Source organism: Erythrolamprus reginae, chromosome 3 (assembly GCF_031021105.1).
Source record: "Erythrolamprus reginae isolate rEryReg1 chromosome 3, rEryReg1.hap1, whole genome shotgun sequence".
NCBI classification, from domain to species: Eukaryota; Metazoa; Chordata; class Lepidosauria; order Squamata; family Dipsadidae; genus Erythrolamprus; species Erythrolamprus reginae.
In genome coordinates, this window is record NC_091952.1 from 16,678,225 (window position 1) to 16,701,301 (window position 23,077).

General features: G+C 43.1%; 2 protein-coding genes across 2 annotated transcripts in view; both read left to right on the top strand.

The window, feature by feature from the left end:
- Positions 1 to 23,077, top strand: part of PRELID3B (PRELI domain containing 3B) — a 137,309-nt gene that overhangs the window by 52,185 nt on the left and 62,047 nt on the right. The gene's annotated exons all lie outside the window — the stretch shown is intronic.
- Positions 662 to 20,228, top strand: LOC139165587 (cathepsin Z-like). The gene is made up of 6 exons (XM_070748789.1): positions 662 to 1,015; positions 7,183 to 7,346; positions 11,496 to 11,675; positions 13,413 to 13,563; positions 17,284 to 17,446; positions 19,936 to 20,228. The coding sequence occupies exons 1-6, from the start codon at positions 855 to 857 to the stop codon at positions 20,047 to 20,049; spliced, it is 933 nt and encodes a 310-aa protein (XP_070604890.1). The 5' UTR covers positions 662 to 854; the 3' UTR covers positions 20,050 to 20,228.

The window sequence follows — 23,077 nt, forward strand, 5'->3', positions numbered from 1 at the left end:
AGAATAGAATTCTTTATTGGCCACATGTGATTGGACATACAAGGAATTTGTCTTTGGTGCTTATGCTCTCAGCGTACATAAAAGAAAAGATGCATTTGTCAAGAATTATGAGGTACAACACATGTAAACCCATTAGGAAAGAAGTAAAAGCTCAGAATTTGGGTGGGAGGAGGAAGAAAAGGAGGAGGACAGTTGCTGCCAAAGGAAGAAGGTGAGGTGAGGGGAATTGAAGAAATCCAAAACTTTAAGGCTTAAAAAAAAAAAAGGACTCTGAGATGGGGAGGAGGAGCACGTGCCTCCCATACACTGCACCAGAGAGAGAAACTCAGGGGGAATGGCAGGAAACTGGCCGGGACTTTGTGCTGCTCTCAAATTTCCTGGGAAATTTTTCCAGGCTTTGGTTCTTAAGTAGAAAATGGTTCTTAAGAAGAGGCAAAAAAAATCTTGAACACCTGGTTCTTACCTAGAAAGGTTCTTAAGTAGAGGCGTTCTTAAGTAGAGGTACCACTGTATGTATGTATGTATGTATGTATGTATGTATGTATGTATGTATGTATGTATGTATGTAGAGAGAGATTATATAGAGAGATTATGATATATATACATATCAAAAATATGACATTATATATACCTTGTCCCAGGCTCTGCTTTTGCAGGGTGCAAGTGAGCCACGCTTGGAGGCGGGGAATCCAGAGAGAAGGCGCGCGTGGGTGAACTTAAACCTGCCTCCACTTGTGTGTGCGCGCCTGCCTCTGCTGTCATCCACGCCCGGCACCCGGGCTTCCCTTTATAAAGCAGCGGGCGGCCGCGGGGCCAAATCGGCCTGGGTGAATCGTCGCCAGAGGTGTTCAACCATGCCGGTGCCTCGCCTGCCGCCGGTCCTCGCCCTGCGGCGGCTGCTGCTGCCTTTGCTGCTGGGCGCCTGCGCTTCTCTCCCCGCCGCCACCGCCGCTCTCCACTTCCAGGAAGGGCAGAGCTGTCACAAGCCCTTGCCGCGCAAGCTCCCCGACCTCCGGTAAGGCAGCCGAAGCGCAATCCCGTCGCCCCAGCCGGGCTCCAGGGAGGGCATCTGCCGGGACGCAGCCGGTGCCGGGAGCGCGGCGATCTCCGGGCATCCGGACCTGGTCGGATCAGAGAAAAGGGCGCAAAGGGGGACGAAGGTGGCCGGGGGACGCGCGGAGAGGAGTGACCCTCTCCTACAGGGAGGATGCTGGGTTACTACGAGGTAGCTTCTTTTGGACCCTGGGTCAGGCTTCGGTCTATCCGGAACCGGAGGAGCCCACCCGTGCCCAAAAAAAGGCGCGGAACGGCTCCCGCCGCTCACGTATGGGCAGCTCGCTTCCCCCCCCCCCCCAACTTTGTGCTGCAAATGATGGAGATGAGATCGAGATATCCTCCAACTAGATCCTTCGTAATCCCCTTTAACTGGGTTAAGCGATGCATGTTTTAACGCGTTGGGGTTTGAGATCCGTTTTTTTTTTAAAAAATAGATTTCTTATACATTGTATTTTTTTTGCCTATTTTGTTGTGAGCAGAGATGAGTCTGCGGAGTAGGGCGGGAAAGAAGAAAGAAAAAATAAAGAGAGGGGGGAAGGAAGGAAGGAAGGAAGAGGCAAGGGAGAAAAGAGAGGGGGGAAGAAAAGAAAGAAAGAAAGAGGGAGAGAGGGAAGAAGAGAGAGAGAGGAAAGAAAGAGAGAGAGAGAGCGACGGAGGGAGGAAGAAAGAAAGAGAGAGAGAGGGAGGGAGGAAGAAAGAAAAAAGAAAGAGAGAAAGGAGAGGGAGGAAAGAAAGAAAAAAGAGAGAAAGGAGAAGGAGAGAGGGAAGAAAGAAAGAGTGGGACGGAGGAAGAAAGAAAGAGAGAGGGAGGGAGAAAGAAAGAAAGAAAGTTAGCACAGAGGGGCTGCAACTTGGCAACTTTTAAGACTTGTGGGCTTTAACTCCAAGAATTCTCTAGCCAGCATAGCAAACCAAATGAACATCTTGGACAGTGGTCTTCAAACTTGGCAACTTTTAAGACTTGTGGACTTCAACTCAGCCAGCTATGCTAGAATAGAATAGAATAGAATAGAATTCTTATTTTATTTTTTTCCTATACAAAAAAACACAATATACAAACATAGCGTTAGGATACTTAGTTCCTATCGTTCTTTCAGCTGAAAAATCAGTTCATCACAATGCATACACATATATTCATATGTCTATATCAAGGGTAGGCAAAGTAGGCTCTTCTATAATATGTGGACTTCAACTCCCAGAATTTCTGAGCTAACATGATTGGCCTAATTCTGGGAGTTGAAGTCCACAAGTCATAGAAGATCCAACTTTGCCTTTCCCTGAAATAGACCACTGCAGACAAGAATGTTTTATTGAATGAATATATTGATTGAATGATATAATTATTGTATGCTTTTCTATATATACCCATTTATTTTCTGTTCCTTTTTGTTTTATTGTTTATATATAGACAGTAATTGGTATTTACACAGTCTATAGTTTATTATCCTGGTTGCTTAACCATTCATAAAATCTGTTCCATGTTAAATAATATTCGGATTCCTCTTCATCTTGTAATTCCTTTGTCATCTTATCCACCTCTGTGCTGTCTAGAATTTTCCTTATGATTTCCTCATCATTTGGTGTGTCATTATGTTTCCATTTTGTTGCATAAGCTAATTTGGCCACTGACACTATATGTATTATTAAATAATATATTTCTTTCACATAATTACCTGTTATAATATGTCTATATGAAGGGTAGGCAAAGTAGGCTCTTCTATGACATGTAGACTTCAACTCCCAGAATTTCCCAATAAATAAATTTCCGGTTTCCAAACCATACAATCTGTTATTATTTCTTCTATTATTTTTCTAATTTGAACCCATTTTTAAATACTTTTTTGAATGTCCACCACAGATGAAAATATGTGCTCTGTATGTTTTGACATTTCCAGCCGAGGGGTGAAATTTTATTAGACATTTTCGCCAGTTCCACAGTGATGAAAAAATTATTTGACAAACAATCCTCACATTTAATAATTAATAATTGTAATAATAATAATAATAATAATAATAATAATAATTTATTGGATTTGTATGCTGCCCCTCTCTGTAGACTCGGGGCGGCTAACAACAATAAAAACAGCATGTGACAATCCAATAATAAAACAACTAAAAACCCTTATTATAAAACCAAACATACACACAGACATACCATGCATAACTTGTAATGGCCTAGGGGGAAGGAATATCTCAACTCCCCCATGCCTGGCGGTATAAATGGGTCTTGAGTAGTTTACGAAAGACAGGGAGGGTGGGGGCAATTCTAATCTCCGGGGGAAGTTGGTTCCAGACAGCTGGGGCCGCCACAGAGAAGGCTCTTCCCCTGGGGCCCGCCGAACGACATTGTTTAGTCGACGGGACCCGGAGAAGGCCAACTCTGTGGCACCTTATCGGTCGCTGGGATTCATGCGGTAGCAGGCGGTTCCGGAGGTAGTCAAAGGTCAAAGGTCTGTAAACCAAAGGAAAGAGGAAGTCGGACCATAAGCACAGTTGAAGTTTCCCTTTACAACCTAGTTGTCGGCCTTAGCAGTACAGCCTTGAATCCTGGAATTTCCTTGTGGAAATTCTCCCATGCAGGTACTTATGTTGCTCTGCTTCCCTCATGGGAAGTATCAAATGAATATACTAGTTATTTAGTTCCTTAGATACGATGTCCACACATCTAACGATCAGCATCATTAGATCTATTCAGAGAACCGTGTGGGTGTTTATGCTTGCATGCATAAATTAATTTTGTGTGTCTCAGCACATCAGAATGCACATACTGCATTCAGTTCTGGTCACTGCATTCAGTTCTGGTCACCACACTTCAAAAGAAACATTGAAACTCTGGAGAAGGTGCAGAAAAGAGCAACCAAAATGATTAAGGGACTAGAAACCAAGACTTATGAAGAGAGATTGCGGGAACGGAGCATGGATAGCCTAGAGAAAAGGAGGGCCAGAGGGGACATGATTGTAGTATACAGGTATATGAGGGGTTGCCACAGAGAGGAGGGGGTCACTCTATTCTCCAGGGCACCAGAGGGCTGGACGAGGAACGACAGCTGGAAGCTGACCAAGGAGAGATTCAACCTGGAAATAAGGAAGAACTTCAGAGCAATCAACCAGTGGAACAGCCTGCCTGCAGAAGTTGTGAACTCCACAACTCTGGACACTCTGGACTGCCATTTGGCTGGGGTGCTATAGGATTTCCTGCTCGGGCAGAGGGTTGGACTTGATGACCTGATGGTCTCTTTCAACTCTAATAGTAAATAAGAAGCAGCCCTATTATAGGATATGTGTCAAATATCAAGGGATCCAACATAATGGATGTTCCCAAATATGGTACTTAACATTCATCCCCTTTCATCATTGAGAAGGGAATCCACCTTTTTTACTCCTCTCCCTTCTTCTAAGATAGGATTCATTTTCCCCTTTTCATTATCTAATGATCTCTCTGACCTCCATTCTTTTTTCAGTTTAGGACATAAGATTGTGACTCACGGGAAACAAAGTCAGGCATTCCAGCTTATTTCTTAATCTGCTATTTGATATGATTAAGTGTTATCAAGTCCGGATCAACTCTTGGTGACTGCATAGATGAACCTTCTTCAGGATGTCCTGTGTCCAACTTGGCCTTTCGAAATCTTCCAACAATGACTCTCCTCTGCAATGACCATCCATTTTGCCGCTGGTTGTCATCTTCATCTCTTCCCCTCCATCTTTCCCAGTGTTGTAGACTTCTGAAAGGAGCCAGATGTTCGTAAATGTGTTCAAAATATAATAGCTTGAGTCTGTTGTTTCTTACTCTAAATTACTTTGTTCTATGATTCATTTGTTTGCTTTCTTGGACAACCAGGGTATCTTGTCTTCCACCTGATCTTGTTAAACCGAAGTGCTCTACAGATAAGTTCCAGTATCTGGTTATAACCTACAAAGCCCTACATGACTTAGGACCAGATTACCTACAGGACCACCTTCTGCCTCACGTATCCCAGTGCCCAGTTAGGTACCACAGGGTCAGCCTTCTCCTGGTCCCCTTGGCCAGACAATGTCATCTGGCAGGACCTACTCTGTGGCGGCCCTGACCGTCTGGATACGTACCGCCCCCTGCCTCGTGGTCTTTCGTAAAGCTCTGAAGACCTACCTCTGCCAGTGGGCATGGGGGCCATGAGCGACGAGATTGTCTCCGTCCGATGTTGTGAATGATTGAATTGGATGAATGTGGATGACTGTACATGGGGTTTTTAGAATCTTTATTAATTTTGTATATTTATTTTAAAAAATAATCAGATTTCTTCACATATATTGTCTGCATTTACAGTGTTGTATGCCACCCTTTGAGAAGGATGGCATAGAATTCTAATAAATAAAGAAATAAATAAAATAAATCTACAGTGCTGCTTCCAGCTGGTGGGTCACAGGGAAGAACCAGAAGCATTTTCTTAGAGTATAAACATAGGGAAGATCCTGGACTTTTATGCTGAAGTTCTCAGAAGAAGCTGGCCCAACACATCCACATTCCCCAAGGTAGTGTACTGGGACCAACGCTCTTCATTCTCTACATCAATGACCTTTGCTATTATATCACAAGCAACTGTGTCCTCTTCGCAGACGATGTAAAACTCTTCAACACCACCGATAACACAACTACTCTCCAAAAGACCTTGACGCTGTTTCTGAGTGGTCTAACACATGGCAACTCCAAATCTCAACTAGCAGACTTCAAATACGAAGACCTTGGTATACTAATAACAAAAGATTTAAGTGCCAAAGCCCACTGCAACAATATAGCAAAGAAGGCTTCAAGAGTTGTAAACCTAATCCTACGTAGCTTCTGTTCTGGCAATCTCACACTATTTACCAGAGCTTACAAAACTTTTGCCAGACCCATCCTCGAATACAGCTCATCTGTTTGGAACCCATATCGCATCTCAGACATTAACACCCTTGAAAATGTCCAAAGATACTTCACCAGGAGAGCCCTTCACTCCTCCACTCGAAATAGAATACCCTACGAGACTAGACTTTCAATCCTGGGCCTAGAAAGTTTAGAACTAAGACGCCTTAAACAAGATCTAAGTATTGCCCACAAGACCATATGCTGCAATGTCCTGCCTGTCGGCAACTACTTCAGCTTCACCCACAACAACACAACAACACACAACAGATTTAAACTTAATATTAACCGCTCCAAACCTGACTGTAAAAAATATGACTTCAGTAACCGAGTTGTCAAAGCGTGGAACTCATTACCGGACTCCATAGTGTCATCCCCAAACCCCCAACACTTAGATTATCTACGGTTGACCTATCCAGATTCCTAAGAGGTCAGTAAGGGGTGAGTACAAGTGCACTAGAGTGCCTTCCATCCCATGTCCTATTGCTCTCCTATATCTCCTATACCTTTCTTCTATTCCTATATCTCTTCTTCTATTCTTTCATTGATATGTTCTATTACTATACCTTCTTTTCTATTATTTCTTAGATATATTTTACTATGAGTATCTCCTCTATAACCTTCATCATGTATTTTACTATGTGTATACCCACTAAAATCCTCATTGTGTAATGGACAAAATAAATAAATAATAAATAAACACTGGCTACCAACATTATCATTTAGGTCACTTATCACACCTGGTCCTCATAAAGATCCTGGTTGATGCCAGAAAATTCTGTCTTTGGAAAGGTCTAAAAAAGAATTGTTCATCCTGTGCCTAAAGGTTGAGGAGTCCTCACCACTGACATAGGTGCAATCATATGATGATGACGATAAAGTGTAATTTCATTATTGATAGTAAATGGGGTGACCAGAATTTCCTGTGTTATTTGCTGGCTCTGTTTGACTCACATAGTTTTGCTTTTTCACAAAATGCACATTTTGTGTGCATCGCATCTCGCTGTTTGATACTTTTCTCTTTTGAGTAACTTCCCCGTACTTTTTATAACTTTTCTTATTGGTTTGCATGTCTGGAAGACAATAGAATCACGAGAAGCTTAAACACAATTGCCAGCTAAGTGGAAAAATGAGTAAAAATTTCCACCAACGGTAGAACGTATTATTCCTGTTTGCCTCCACAAAACGGGGGGGGGGGATCAGTTGGTTCTCCCTTCTGACATTCTCATCTTTCCTCTTAACAGAACCTATCCTCGTCCTCATGAATATCTGGACATCTCAAATCTGCCCAAGACTTTGGACTGGAGAAATAGAGATGGAGTCAATTATGTGAGCGCCACTCGAAATCAGCACATTCCCCAATACTGTGGATCTTGCTGGGCTCACGGCAGCACCAGTGCTCTAGCAGGTAGGTGTTTGTTCTATGCTGTGCTTGCCTCTTCCTTGTTAAAGATACACTGCGCCTGAATATGGAGGCTCCCTTCCTGTCTATTATAATTTAACCTTAGTCAATAGTGCTTTTCTCTATGGGTTGGTTCCCAAGTTGATTTTTTGTCAGGGTGAAAGATCAAAACCACAGGTGAAGTTCCAATTAAACTAATTTATTACTCAACATGCCTATGCATAAGAATCTACTCAACTAATAGCACTATGTTGGTGTGAGATAAAGGTCAACAGAGTTGAAGAGGGGTTGGACTTAGTCTGTTTATGACTACGTAGAGATTCTAAACCGATTCCTCTTTTGATTCACTCCCTTTTCTGACATTCCTTCTCCTACATCTTTCTGTTCCCTTAACCTCCAATAATTTTCACCAGCTCTCACACTATAACCTTTCCCCAAACCTAATGTGAAGAGGTGAATTCTGTTTGATTCATTGGTAACTGATGTAATCTGGGATGGGGTTTGTCAGTGTCTGTTATGGAGTAGGAACAGGGATATGCGGCATTGGGTCTGTGGCTAGCTCCCATGATAACTACAAATAGTTCCTTGCTCCAAAGCAGTGATGGCAAACCTTTTTTTCCTCGGAGCATATAATAATAATAATAATAATAATAATAATAATAATAATTATTATTATTTTTATTGTCATTGTCAAAACAACAAATTGTCATTGGCAACAAAACTCGTGTGACACCCAGAGACCAGTCCCACCATACATAAAATTAGAATAGGTAAATTTAAAAATAGAATAAAAAATAGAATAAAAAAATAGAAAATGTCCCACCCACTACAAATTCCCCACCCTAAACCACTCAACCATCTACATGACAAGCCAAGTAATATTGTCCAACAGTTCACTGATGGTGACCCTTTACTTCGTTGTTAAGTGCGAGTATAGCTCTGGGATAAAAACGATTAAGGAAACGTGTGGTCCGAGTTCTAGTTGTTCTGTATCTTCTGCCAGAAGGCAACAGTTCAAAAAGATTGTAAGCAGGATGAGAAGAGTCTTTGAGAATGTTATGCACCTTCCTAGAGCAGCAAGATGTGAAGCTATCACGCATGGGGAGGACAAAAACAGCTTCCCCCACCCCGAGAGGCCCTCTGGAGGCTGGAAACGACCTGTTTCCCAACTTCTGGTGGACTCAGTAGGCTTGTGTTTCACCCTCCCCAGGCTCCAAAGGCTTCCCTGGAGCCAGGGGGAGGGTAAACATGCCCTCCCCCATCCCACCCAGAGGCTAAACTGAAATCATATGCCCACAGGGGTGGTGTGGGCTGAATATTGGAAGGTGAAATCCAGACAATAAGTACATTGGGGCGGGGGCATCCAGTCATAACCCGAGGACTACCTACGATTTTTAAAATAAGAAATAGCCATGGGGAGAATTTTGAAAAAGTCAAAATGATGGTTGCAAGTGTATGATTGAAGCCCCACCTCCTGTAAAAATAAGGGTGGGTGGGAGCAGTGTTCCCTCTAATTTTTTGGGGGGGCGGGCGGAAAAGTATAGTGTCTGAGTGGCAGTCCCTTCGGGACTGGGTGGCACAGAAATAATAAATAAATAAATAAATAAATAAATAAATAAACAAACAAACAAACAAATAAAAAGCCCACCCTGTTTTGCCTCAGAGAATTTCAAAATAAAATACTGTACTTGTGTGTCTATAACAGTGAGCTCATAATAGGGCAACTCTATCAATATCAAAATGCCACTTAAATAGTTGAGCTAGTTTCAAACTAGATTTTGATTTTCTTTCTCTCTTCCTTACTCCCATTCTTTTTCTTTCTCTTTTCCTTCCTCTCTTTTTTCTATCTGTTTCTCTCTCTTCCTCTCTTCCTCTCTCTCTCCTTCCCTCTCACTCTTTCCCTCTCGGCTTCTGGGCAGGTTTGGAAAACTCTGAGTTGATGATGATTTTTAAGTGAGCGATTGCTCACTGCTCAGCTTAGAGGGAACTCTGGGTGGGAGGCTTTTATCAGGCAGGTGAATATTTGGTGACCCAGGGGTGGGCTTCAAATTTTTTAGCAAAGTTGCTGGGTGGGCGTGGGCATGGTGGGTGTGGCCTAGTTGGCTTCCTGCACCATGGCGGGTGGGGGGGGGGAGAGACATTTTTGCCCTCCCTGGGCTCCAGAGGCTTTCATTGAGCCTCCGGGAGGGTGAAAACAGCCTCCCCAGGCTTTGGAGGCTCTCTGGAGGCAGGAAACAGTTCCATTTCCAGCTTTCCTAAACTTCCGGTAGGCCCGTTTTTCTCCCTCCTGAGCTTCTGTGCATGTCCTGTACTTACCTGCATCCAAAATGGGCCACGGGGTGTGTGTGTGTGGAGCCAGCCAGGAATGGGATTTGGAAGTTCTTTGAACTGTACAGACTATTATCTAGAGCAGTGTTTCCCAACCTTGGCAACTTGAAGATATTTGGACTTCAACTCCCAGAATTCCCCAGCCAGCGAATGCTGGCTGAGGAATTCTGGGAGTTGAAGTCCAGATATCTTCAAGTTGCCAAGGTTGGGAAACACTGATCTAGAGGTTCTGAACCCCTGTGAACCCCAGCAGCCCACCCTTGATTTGGTCCCTTCTTAGGCCTGCGATCAAGGGAATGTTCCCACAAAAGGCCCCAGCGTTGTTCTTAGGAAGTAAAAATACCCCATGGGCAGTGATGGGCCACACTTACCTTTTCCTATCAGATCGGTCCAGAGGCTGGCACAGGCACACACATGCACGGCAGTGGGTGTACATACCCCCGTGCAAGATTTTGCTTCCACGCATGCGCAGAAGCAAAGAAAGCCCAAGAATCGCCGAAATCTCGCACGTTCAAGCATCCTCGTGTGAAATTTCAGCAATTTGCTCCAATTTCTTTGCTTCCACGCATGTGTCGAAGCAAAGAAAGACTGAAAATCACTGAAATCCCACACGTTCACGCATCCTCGCGTGAAAGTTCAGCAATTTTCACCGATTTCTTTGCTTTGACACATGCACAGAAGCAAAGAAAGCACAAGAATCGCTGAAATCTCACACATTCACGCATCCTCGCATGAAAGTTCAGCAATTTTCACCGATTTCTTTGCTTTGACACATGCACAGAAGCAAAGAAAGCACAAGAATCATCGAAATCTCACACATTCACGCATCCTCGCGTGAAAGTTCAGCAATTTTCACCGATTTCTTTGCTTTGACACATGCACAGAAGCAAAGAAAGCACAAGAATCGCTGAAATCTCACACATTCACGCATCCTCGCATGAAAGTTCAGCAATTTTCACCGATTTCTTTGCTTTGACACATGCACAGAAGCAAAGAAAGCACAAGAATCGCCGAAATCTCACACATTCACGCATCCTCGCGTGAAAGTTCAGCAATTTTCACCGATTTCTTTGCTTTGACACATGCACAGAAGCAAAGAAAGCACAAGAATCGCTGAAATCTCACACATTCACGCATCCTCGCATGAAAGTTCAGCAATTTTCACCGATTTCTTTGCTTTGACACATGCACAGAAGCAAAGAAAGCACAAGAATCGCCGAAATCTCACACATTCACGCATCCTCGCGTGAAAGTTCGGCAATTTTCACTGATTTCTTTGCTTCCACACATGCGCAGAAGCAAAGAAAGACTGAAAATCGCTGAAATCTCACATGTTCACGCATCCTCGCGTGAAAGTTCAGCAATTTTCACCAATTTCTTTGCTGCCACACATGCGCAGAAGCATAGAAAGACCAAAAATCGCTGAAATCTCACATGTTCACACACCCTCGCATAAGATTTTGCCAATTTTCGCCAATTTCTTTGCTTCCACTCATGCATGGAAGCAGAATCTCACACAGGGGTGCAAGGGGGCACACGTGCATGTGGCAGGGACATGCAAATGCGCGCACATCTCAGTTCCTGTTACGGGAATGGCAATCCCAGGCATACTGGGGTCAGCCCAATATTGCCCATGGGAGGATGTCACTGTGATCATTGTCTTGCAAGTCCACCTGGACCTAGTTTCAAAGTCAAAAAATCTGCCCCTTATCCCCTCCAAAAGGCTGGCTGCTCCCTTTCCCCCCAGAAGAATGCACCCCTCAAAATCCAGAATGCCAAAGGCCCCAACTCCTGTTGTTCACCCACCATCTGCTCCTCTTCTCTCAGATCGCATCAACATCAAGAAGAAAGGCGCCTGGCCTTCTGCTTACCTCTCCGTTCAGAATGTTATTGACTGCGCCCAGGCGGGCACCTGTCACGGTGGAGACCACATGGCCGTATGGGAATACGCTCACCATCATGGCATCCCTGACGAGACCTGCAACAACTACCAGGCCAAAGATCAAAGTGAGACAACCCTAAACCCTTCCCTTTTGCTACTTGAAAATCTGCGCAACTCTGCCTCTCCATCCTTGGATCTCCATGTGTTAGTGTTAGTTAGTTCTGCAGATAGGTATCAGCTCCAAGGGGCCTTATCTCCATCCCACCCATAGAAGCTCTGATGTAGCCTTCCTGTCAGGGCCTCCAAATAGCATCCGAAATTAAATCAGAGTCCGAGGCACAGCATTCCTCAAAGTTCCAATTAATTGGCAAAGCTATTTTATTTATTTATTTATTTATTTATTTATTTATTTATTTATTTATTTATTTATTTATTTATTTATTGTTAGAGTTGGAAGGGACCATGCGGGTCATCAAGTCCAACCCCTTGCCTAAGCAGGAACCTTATAGCATCCTAGCCAAATGACAGTCCAATTTCCTCTTTAAAATGTCCAGAGTATTGGAGTTCACAACGTCCGCTGGTAGGTTGTTCCACTGGTTGATCGTTCTGACCGTCAGGAAGTTCTTCCTTATTTCCAGGTTGAATCTCTCCTTGGTCAGCTTCCAGCCGTTGTTCCTCGTCCGGCCCTCCAGTGCCCTGGAGAATAAAGTGATCCCCTCCTCTCTGTGGCAACCCCTCGTATACCTGTATACAGCTATCATGTCCCCTCTGGCCCTCCTTTTCTCTAGGCTATCCATGCCCAGTTCCCGCAGTCTCTCTTCGTAAGTCTTGGTTTCTAGACCCCTGATCATTTTGGTTGCTCTTTTCTGCACTTTCTCCAGAGTTTCAATGTTTGTTTGTTTGTTTGTTTGTTTATCTTACTTATATGCCACTGAACTCCTGAAGGACTTTGGGCGACTTCCAGCAAGAAAGAAACAATATTTAAAACAATTTAAAATACTTAATTGAAAACTCTAGTAACACATATGTAACGCTCACTTTCACTCATGGCAGAATCTAAGCGATACGACACTCATGCCTTGACCACTGCACCAAACTGGTCCTTATCAGTTTTTAGCTTTTTACATGAAACTATTTATTTGCTATATTTATACAGTACAGTGGTATCGCTACCTAAGAACGCCTCTACCTTTCTAGATAAGAACCGGATGTTCAAGATTTTTTTTGCTTCTTCTTAAGAACCATTTTCTACTTAAGAACCCGAGCCCGGAAAAATTTCCCAGGAAATCTGAGTGTGGCGCAAAGGCCCGGCCAGTTTTCTGCCATTCCTCCTGGGTTTCTCTCTCTGGCGCAGTGTATGGGAGGCAGCCTCACGCCGGGTGTATGGGAGACGCGTGCTACTCCTTGCCACCTCAGAGTCCCTCTTTTTTTTTTTAAGCCTTAAAGTTTTGGACTTTTTTTATTCCCCTCACCTCACCTTCTTCCTTTGGCAGTGACTGTCCTCCTCCTCTTCCTCCTCCTCCTCCTCCTCCCCAAATTCCGAGCTTTTATTTCTTTCCTAAAGGGGTTTGCATGCATTACTTGCTTTTAAATTGATTCCTATGGGAAAAATTGCTTCAACTTACAAACTTTTTTAAGCACCTGGTCCCGGAACGGATTAAGTTCTTAAATAGAGGTACCACTGTATTTGCCACTTTAAATGAGTGGTGGTGGAGGCTGATTCCTTTTGAAGCCAAGAAGGAGGCGATTCCTGGATGAAAAATACATCAGGTACAACAAGCAGGAGAGCATTTCATTGTTCTCATTTTGAGGAGAGAAAGGCAATTTTCTGGTGTCAATTTTTGTGTGTGTGATTTTCATAGAGTGCAAGAAATTTAACCAATGTGGAACGTGTACTACCTTCGGGGAATGCCACGTAATAAAAAATTACACCCTCTGGAAAGTGGGAGATTATGGATCTGTGAGCGGTCGAGAGAAAATGATGGCAGAAATCTATGCAAATGGACCCATCAGGTAAAGCAAGCTTGATACTGAGATCAGCGTTTCTCACACCTTCACAAGTTTAAGATAGGATGACTGAGGAATTCTGGGAGTTGAAGTCCACACATCTTAAACGTCAAGATTGAAAAACACTGATCTAGGTACAGAAGCCAGCACATGATTTGTTAGTACAAGGTACATGGTTGTTAGGGTTTGCCATTGTAAACTACCTATTGTAGTCTCTTGTACTATCACTTTAAATATTTTGGGCTGGTTCGCCATAAGAGGGCGCCAGTACTTCCTCCCTCAATGATGCTTTAACACTCACTTGATCTGTTATAATTTTTTGTGTGGGATGCCTTTGGATAACTGGTGATAGAGCCACGGTGGTGCAGTGGTTAGAGTGCAGATCTATAGGCTACTCCAGCTGCCAGCAATTTGGCAGATCGAATCTCACCAGGCTCAAATTTCCATCCTTCTGGGGTGAGTAAAATGAGGACCCAGATTGTTGGGAGCAATATACAGTACGCTAACTCTGTAAACTGCATAGAAAGGTCTGTAAAGCACTGTGAAGCGGAATATAAGTCTAAATGCTAATGATTGCTGGAGGCTGCTTGGATTAGTCCCTGTAGTTTTCTTGGCAAGATTTCAGAAAATTGCCTGCTGTTTGCTATCGCCTGCTCTAGAGCAGTGTTTCCCAACCTTGGCAACTTGAAGATATCTGGACTTCAATTCCCAGAAGTCCCCAGCCAGCATTTGCTGGCTGGGGAATTCTGGGAGTTGAGGTCCAAATATCTTCAAGTTGCCAAGGTTGGGAAACACTGCTCTAGGGCAGTGTTTTTCAACCAGTGTGCTGTGGCACACTAGTGTGCCGTGAGACATGGTCAGGTGTGCCACGAAGAAGGAAGTTCAAGTTCTGGTCTCACAACTTTTTGCAGAGAGAGAGAGTGTGTGTGTGTGAGAGAGAGAGAGAGAAAGAAAAAGAAAGAAAGCAAGAGAAAAAGAGAGACAGAGAGACAGAGAGAGAAAAGAAAGAGAGAGAAAGCAAGTGTCAGAGAGAAAGCAAGCAAGAGAGAGAGAAAGAAAGAAAGCAAGAGAGAGAGAGAAAAGGAGAGGAAGGGAGAGAGAGAAATAAGCAAAAAGGGGAGGAAAAAAAGAGAAATAAGAAAATGATAAAGCCAGAGAATTAGAGGAAAGAGATGTGACTCTTGATTTAAAGCATATGATAAAAAGCACCCAAAGAATAAGAGAGAAACCCCCCCAGCCCTCACCTGTTTTTGGAAATGGTTCAAGAGTGTGTATAAAAACACACACACAAGGGTGGGGAGGAGACAGGGATGGAAAAAGAGAGGAGAGTGTCTTAGGGTGTCATTTTGGTTGGTCGTGTGCCCCAGGATTTTAAAATGTAAAAAATGTGCTGCGGCTCAAAAAAGGTTGAAAATCACTGCTCTAGGGGGCTGAGAGAGAGGGGGGCTGACCCAAAGTCACCTGCCTAAGTTGAGTCACACTAAACATGGTCCTGTTTTCAAGAGTTATCCTAAGGAGTGGGCTTCAAAAATGTTACCAAGGGGTTCTCTGTCCAATTTCTGGGTGGGCGTGGCCATGGTGGGTGTGGCCTAGTTGGCCTCCTGCACCATAGTGGGCCACGTATGTGTTTTTGCCTTTCCCGGGCTCCAGAGACTTTTGTCGAGCCTCCAAACTTCCAATAGGCCTGTTTTTTGCACTTGTTGAGCTTCTGCGCATGCCCTGCACTTACCTGCATTCAAAATGGGCCACAGGGGCACTCTGGGGAGGGGCAACAGTATCGGGTTGCTATTGGTACGGATAAGGATGGCACAGTGGTAGTGAAAAGTTGCGCTGCATACACAACTTCACTTCTCCTGTGTGCATGCATGCATCCCGGCGTGTTTTTGCTTCTGCGCATGTGCAAGAAGCAAAATGTCGCAAGAGGATGCGCATGCAAGATTTTGGCGGTTCTTTGCTTCTGTGCATGCGTAGAAGCAAAAACATGCTCGGATGTTCACGTACACAGGTGAGGCCGCGGGAATCGGAATCTGCCCTGAGGGGCATGGAGGGTTGGGGGGGCCCAGCCAGGAGTGGGATTTGGGTTTTTTCAAAATTGCACAAAATTTTATTTATTTATTTATTTATTAATTTTGCCCAATACACAATGTGGGTTTTAGTGGATATATATCTATATACACATAGTAAAATACATGATGAAGGTTATAGAGGAGATACTCATAGTAAAATATATCTAAGAAAGAATAGAAAAGAAGATATAATAATAGAACATATCAATGAAAGAATAGAAGAAGAGATATAGGAATAGAAGAAAGGTATAGGAGATATAGAAGAGCAGTAGGACCGGAGACGGAAGGCACTCTAGTGCACTTGTACTCGCCCCTTACTGACCTCTTAGGAATCTGGATAGGTCAACCATAGATAATCTAAGGGTAAAGTGTTGGGGGTTTGGGGATGACACTATGGAGTCCGGTAATGAGTTCCACGCTTCGACAACTCAGTTACTGAAGTCATATTTTTTACAGTCAAGTTTGGAGCGGTTAATATTAAGTTTAAATCTGTTGTGTGCTCTTGTGTTGTTGTGGTTGAAGCTGAAGTAGTCGCCGACAGGCAGGGCGTTGCAGCATATCATCTTGTGGGCAATACTTAGATCTTGTTTAAGGCGTCTTAGTTCTAAACTTTCTAGGCCCAGGATTGGATGTTAGCTAGCGGTTCTCCCGAACCCCTGCGAACCCCCAGCAGCCCACCCCTGGTTATCCTGCTAATAGAGGGCATATTTTTATGTCTTTTCTCTAAGTATGCCCATATCACTCCAACACTCCGCTGTCTGCATTGGGTGCCGATCAGTTTCCGGTCACAATTCAAAGTGTTGGTTATGACCTATAAAGCCCTTCATGGCACCAGACCAGAATATCTCCGGGACCGCCTTCTGCCGCACGACCGGTTCGGTCCCACAGAGTTGGCCTTCTCCGGGTCCTGTCGACTAAACAATGTCGTCTGGCGGGACCCAGGGGAAGAGCCTTCTCTGTGGTGGCTCCGACCCTCTGGAACCAGCTCCCCCCTGAGATTAGGATTGCCTTCACCCTCCTTGCCTTTCGCAAACTCCTTAAAACCCACTTCTGCCGTCAGGCATGGGGGAACTGAAACATCTCCCCCTTGCCCATGTTATTCTGGTGTTAAATTGATTGTGTACTTGTTTTTTAATATTCTGGGGTTGTTTTTTTATGATTTTTTTAGCTTAACATTGTAATTGGATTGGTGGGTATTGGATTTGTTATTATGTATTGTTTTTACCTTGTTGTGAGCCGCCCCGAGTTTGCGGAGAGGGGCAGCATATAAATCCAATAAATCTAATCTAATCTAATCAAATATCCCAAAAGGTTGCAAAGAATAAAACCATTGTAGAAGAAATATCTTCTATGTTGTTGTCAAGAAAACTGTAAGGACAGGTCCATATTATTCTCCAATGACAAACCCAACTTCTTCCAGTCTATTTTTTTTCCTTCTTGCAAAGAGCTAGCATCCGAATTCCCAGGACTAAGGGTGGACTTAAACCTTAAAGTAGCCTGACAGCTGAGTTGCTGCACTACACCGCCTCTCACTAAATCAGACCAAAACCAGACTTTGTGATTGGATGGTGGTCCTTGCCTTCATGACGTTATCTAAAGCTGCTCATTTCAGTAGTTTTCATCCTTAAGGTTTTATTCTTGCTTTTTGTTTTTAATGTAGTTGTGGGATCATGGCTACTTCTAAACTGGATGCATACACTGGAGGCCTGTATGAAGAATTCAGAATCTTGCGTATGATAAACCATATCGTCTCCGTTGCTGGTTGGGGGATCGAAAACGGAACAGAGTACTGGATTGTCCGAAACTCTTGGGGAGATCCCTGGGTAAGGAAGACAGGATACATCAATCTATATTATTGCTTTTTTTAAATAAAAAAATATATTTTATTGATTTTCATAAAATGGATAAAACTGACACATACATATAACATAAAAGTGGGGTTGTATCTTCCCCGCTTATTTTTGAAGTAAAATTTCAATACAGAAAAAGAATACATTTAAAAAATACTTAGATTCAAACTTATTACTTTAAATGAAAAGAAGAGATTTGTTTTACCTTATATGATAAATTTTCATACATAAACTAATTCTAACATAACTCTTAAATCATCTCAATGCTATTTCTAACGTAAATCTTAAATCATATCACTGCTAATATAATTCTCTTATTTATTTATTCATTATTTTAATATTTCTTCTTGTTTATCCATATATACACTTTGTTCCATATCTCATAATATTCTGTTTCTTCTTGGTCTTTTAACCGTCTTGTCATCATATCCATTTCAGCACATTCCAATATTTTTTTAATAACTTCCTCTTCTTTGGGGATATTTTCCCCTTTCCAGTTTTGCGCATATATTATCCTGGCCACAGTCAAAATATGAATAACTAAATGTAAAATTTCTTTCTTGTATCTCTGATTGGTTATACCCAGTAAATAAAATTCCGGGGTTATTTCTATCTCCTCAATCTATATTATTGCTTTTTAAGGATTTAGCTGGGTAGGGAAAGTTCCCTGCTTGGTTATTCCAGGCCCACGTAGCTTGAAAACAAAGGAGGAAACCACGCACCGATATTTCAGATCAGTCTTTTTTTACATAAAGTATCTTTTTACAAGCTAAAGTCATGCATGGGAGAGAATCTTGGCAGTTTCTCAGTGAGGGTAATTAAGATATCACAGTTCCATGGCTAGGCTGCTGCCAAAGATCAGCAAAAGAGGCTGAAAATTTGCGTGCTCCTTATACTCCGAATGTAGCTTTTTCAAAGCTTTTCCCCCCAGCCCTAATGAGTTAGGGTTACAGTTTTGGAGGCTCGGGTTTGTAAGTGGAAAATGGTTCTTAAGAAGAGGCAAAAAAATCTTGTACACCAGGTTCTTATCTAGAAAAATTCGTAAGTAATTTTTCTTAGGCAGAGAAATGTATACCTAGTCTACAGAGAGGGGCGGCATACAAATCTAATTAATAATAATAATAATAATAATAATAATAATATCTGTTGATACGTGAGTTGTTACCCTGGCTCTGCTCCAACATGCATGTGTGTGCTGGCCATCCGATTTTTGGCTTGCACAGAGGCTCTGGGAGGGCGTTTTTGGCTTCCAGAGAACCTCCAAGGGGATGGGGAAGGGCGTTATTACCCTCCTCCAGCTCCTAGGAAGCCTTTGGAGTCTGGAGAGGGGGAAACACAAGTCTACTGGGCCCACCAGAAGTTGGGAAACAGGCCATTTCTGGCCTCCAGAGGGCCTTTGGGGGATGGGGGAAACGGTTTTCGTCCTTCCCAGGCATTGAATTATGGGTGTGGGCATTCAGGCATGTGCGATAACGCACATGCACGCTCTTTCGGCACCCGAGGGAAAAAAGGTTCGCCATCACTGCTCTAGTCCACGAAAAAGAGACAGGCTGCGGACTCCCTCTTATAGCTGCCTGCAACACCAGCTCTTAAAGCAGTATTGTGCGAATTCCTTTAACCATACATTGCTGGCTTAAGTTATATATTGGAAAACCCATCAAGTTATACACACAGTACTAACAATCTCATTTTTGCTTCTGGATGTTATGTGAGGCCCAACTCTGTAGGGAGAGGGTTTAGTTAATCTTTATGGACAGTCCTCAACTTACAACTATACATTCAGTGACCATTCAAAGTTACAATGGCACTAAAATTACAACCAATGTTCATACTTATGGCCATCACATAATCCCCCATGGTCATGCAATGAACATTTGGGTGTTTGGCAACCAGCATTTATTTACAATGGTTGCTGTTTCTGGATCAGATATTCATGTGACCTTCTCAGATGGCTTCTGACAAGCAGGGTCGATAGGGGAAATGGATTCCCTTAATGACTGCATGATTCACTTAACAACGGCAGTGATTGGTTTAATAGATTTGTGGCAAAAAGGTTGTAAAACCAGAGTGACTCACTTAACAACAGAAATTCTGGTCCCAATAGTGGTTGTAAGTCACGTTATTGCGTTATTGCGGTTACTTCTTGATTAGATTTTATATCTTGTACTCAACTGCTTTATTTTCTCTTACACACGGCTGATGATTTGAAATATTTTTGGGGTGCTACCTTAACCCGAGAACTTAATACTTGTACACAGTGAAGGGCTACCAAAATTTTTACTACCACACTGTGGGCATGGCTTATGCAAGACGCCCTGCATTTTTTCAACATCTTTCAGTGCAAATTGGGTGCTTTGGGGTGGAGGTCTGTTTTCGCTACCCCACTGCGTTCCCCCCACCCCCGTCTGGGCAGTAGCCCACCCCTGCTTGTACATAAATGGGTGCAACTTAATGTCTTTCAGGGAGAAAGTGGCTGGCTTCGGATTGTGACGAGCGCATATAAAGATGGAAAAGGGAAATACTACAACTTGGCTTTGGAAGAGGAGTGTGCTTATGGAGACCCCATAAACCTTTGAATTTGCCTCTGTACTCCCTTTGACTGGTGCTTTTGGAGACTTTCATATCAAAGAACATACCCTGCAAAATGGACTCTTCTTAAGAAAGGGGCAGTGCTGTTCAGTTGCATTTGCTGATGGAATATCACTGTAGTTCAATTTTTCTTTTAATTGATGAATAAAGATAAAGGTTTCTCCTGTCCAGTTGTGTCAGACCCGAAAGAGAGGTGCTGGTCTCCATTTCCGCTGTGAGAACCAATGTTGTCCAGAGACATTTTCTTTGGTGGTGTGGCCAAAATTTATTTATTTTATTTATTATTTCGATTTCTATTCTATGTGTAGAATGGCTATACATCACGGCACACGGAGGGCTGTTACTTTTCCACTGAAGTGGTACCAGTGGTGAAATCCAAATTTTTACTACCGGTTCTGTTGGCGTGGCTTAATGGGCGTGGCTTGGTGGGCGTGGCTGGGGAAGGATGCTGCAAAATCCCCATTCCCTCCCCATTCTTATATATATATTATATTATATATTTATTCGATTTGTATGCCGCCCCTCTCCGTAGACTCGGGACGGCTCACAGCAATAATAAGAACAACATACGGTAACAATCCAATAACTAAAAAACTAAATAATTAAAAAACTAAAAACCCCTTATTTAAAATAAAACATACACTCAAACATACCATGCATAAAATATATAGGCCGGGGGAGATGTCTCAATTCCCCCATGCCTGACGGCAAAGGTGGCTCTTAAGAAGTTTACGAAAAGCAAGGAGGGTGGGTGCAATCCTAATCTCCGGGGGGAGCTAGTTCCAAAGGGTCGGGGCCGCCACAGAGAAGGCTCTTCCCCTGGGTCCCGCCAGCCGACACTGTTTAGTCGACAGGACCCGGAGAAGGCCAACTCTGTGGGACCTAACTGGTCGCTGGGATTCGTGCGGCAGAAGGTGGTCCCGGATATATTCTGGTCTGATGCTATGAAGGGCTTTATAGGTCATAACCAACACTTTGAATTGTGACCGGAAACTGATCAGCAACCAATGCAGACTGCGGGGGGAAGGTTATTGCAAAGGCCAGCCAGAGGCGGTAATTGCCAGTTCTCTGAACTACTAAAATTTTCCACTACCAGTTCTCCAAAACATGTTAGAACCTGCTGATTTCACCCCTGAGTGGTACCTATTTATCTACTTCCATTTGCATGCTTTCGAATTGCTAGGTGGGTAGTAGCTGGGCCAAGTAACGGAAGCTTATCCCATCATGCAGTGCTTGGGCCTTGAACTGCCAATCGTCTGATTGACAAGTCTAGCACCAGTGATGCTCAACCTGGGGGTCGGGACCCCTTTGGGGATCGAACGCCTGTTTCACAGAGGTCACCTAAGACCCTGGGGAAAGACAAATTTCCCATGGTGTTAGGAACTAAAGCTTCTATTCTGGCACCTTGGAACATATTTTTACAAACCGACCAATCAAGTGTTTATAGGGCGACCTTCTTGCCAATCAGCTTAAAGCTCTGTTGGGAAAATTGGCGCTAGACTTATGGTTGAAGGTCATCATAACATGAGAAACTGTATTAAGGGGGTTAGAAAGGTTGAAAATCACTGCACAACTGCTAGGCTAGCAACATACACGCCCAAATGGACATCTGTTCATTGGGTACACAGAAAAGAAATTCCAGAAAGTTTGCTTTCTTCTTGAAAGTATTCACGAGCTGTCATCTATGTTTTGTCAAAATGAGATTACATTTAATGCTGGGTTGAGTGTTTTAAAAATTCAAAACAGCTGAATCGCCTTTAAATTGATGCCTCTAATTCTAGGGAATGGAGTTGGCAAATTAAAGAGTGGAGCCAAAAGGGTGGTATTATATTGACTTTCTCTTAATGAATGCATTTCCCTTCTTTCCTATTACATGTCCTTAACTATGGTGCCTACACCTTTCTAGTGCCTACCTTTAAAATTGAGAGTAGCTGCATTTAGAAGAGCTGTTGTAAAAGGAAGAAGTTAACATCAGAGCAGTGTTTCCTAACCTTGACGACTTTAAGATGTGTGGACTTCAACTCCCAGAATTCCACAGCCAGCATGTCAAGTTTGAGTTATAGTTTAGGATGTTATTTATTTATTAGATTTGTATGCCGCCCTTCTCCGAGGACTCGGGGCAGCTCACAGCATGTAATATAACAATACAGTACAATGGTAAATCTAATTAAATTTAAAATTACAATCTAAAAATCCAATATTTAAAAACAGTCATACTAGTTCAATCATACAACATATAGCTCATTTCATTGGCCAGGGGGCTGAGACCTAATTGCCCCAAGGTTGGTGACATAAGTGAGTCTTAAGACTCTTATGCAAGGCAAGGAGGGTGGGGGCAGTGCAAATCTCCAGGGGGAGCTGATTCCAGAGCCCCCCCCCCCCACAGAGAAGGCTCTTCCCCTAGGCCTCCCTTATGTTATGCAACCCAGTACAGTACCAAGAACAGTAGAATATCAAAGTAGACTATGGAACAGCCTCTCTAAAATCCGGTGGGTTCCAATCCTCTTGGATTGGAAGCTGTGAATATTTGGCTTTCTCCCACAGGCCCTTGCCAGGGTGTTAGATGAACCCAGTACTGTCTAGGTATGGTTTGGGTCCTACATCCCAAGATTATGAAGTCATGATGGTGATACAGCAGGTTGCCCACAAGACTGATCCGATTTGATAACCCTTTTTTGCAGCTGGTATTGTTCACTGTGGGCCAATTTAGCCAAAACTCAAAAGTGTGAGATAGCATCCATCTATCATCTATCTATCTATCTATCTATCTATCTATCTATCTATCTATCTATCTATCTATCTATCTATCTATCTATCTATCTATCTATCTATCTATCATCTATCTATCATCTATCTATCTATCTATCATCTATCTATCTATCTATCTATCATCTATCTATCATCTATCTATCATCTATCTATCATCTCATATGCCGCCCCTCTCCGAGGACTGGGGGTGGCTTAGAACGTATAAAAACAATACAAAATAGCCTAAATCCAATTAAATTTAAAACT

Bases quoted from the DNA above. Each gene is read 5' to 3' on its own strand.
- LOC139165587 (XM_070748789.1), top strand. From the start codon at position 855: ATGCCGGTGCCTCGCCTGCCGCCGGTCCTCGCCCTGCGGCGGCTGCTG. The intron at 1,016-7,182 runs GTAAGGCAGCCG...TCCTCTTAACAG, and splicing joins CGCAAGCTCCCCGACCTCCG to AACCTATCCTCGTCCTCATG. The intron at 17,447-19,935 runs GTAAGGAAGACA...AATGTCTTTCAG, and splicing joins ACTCTTGGGGAGATCCCTGG to GGAGAAAGTGGCTGGCTTCG.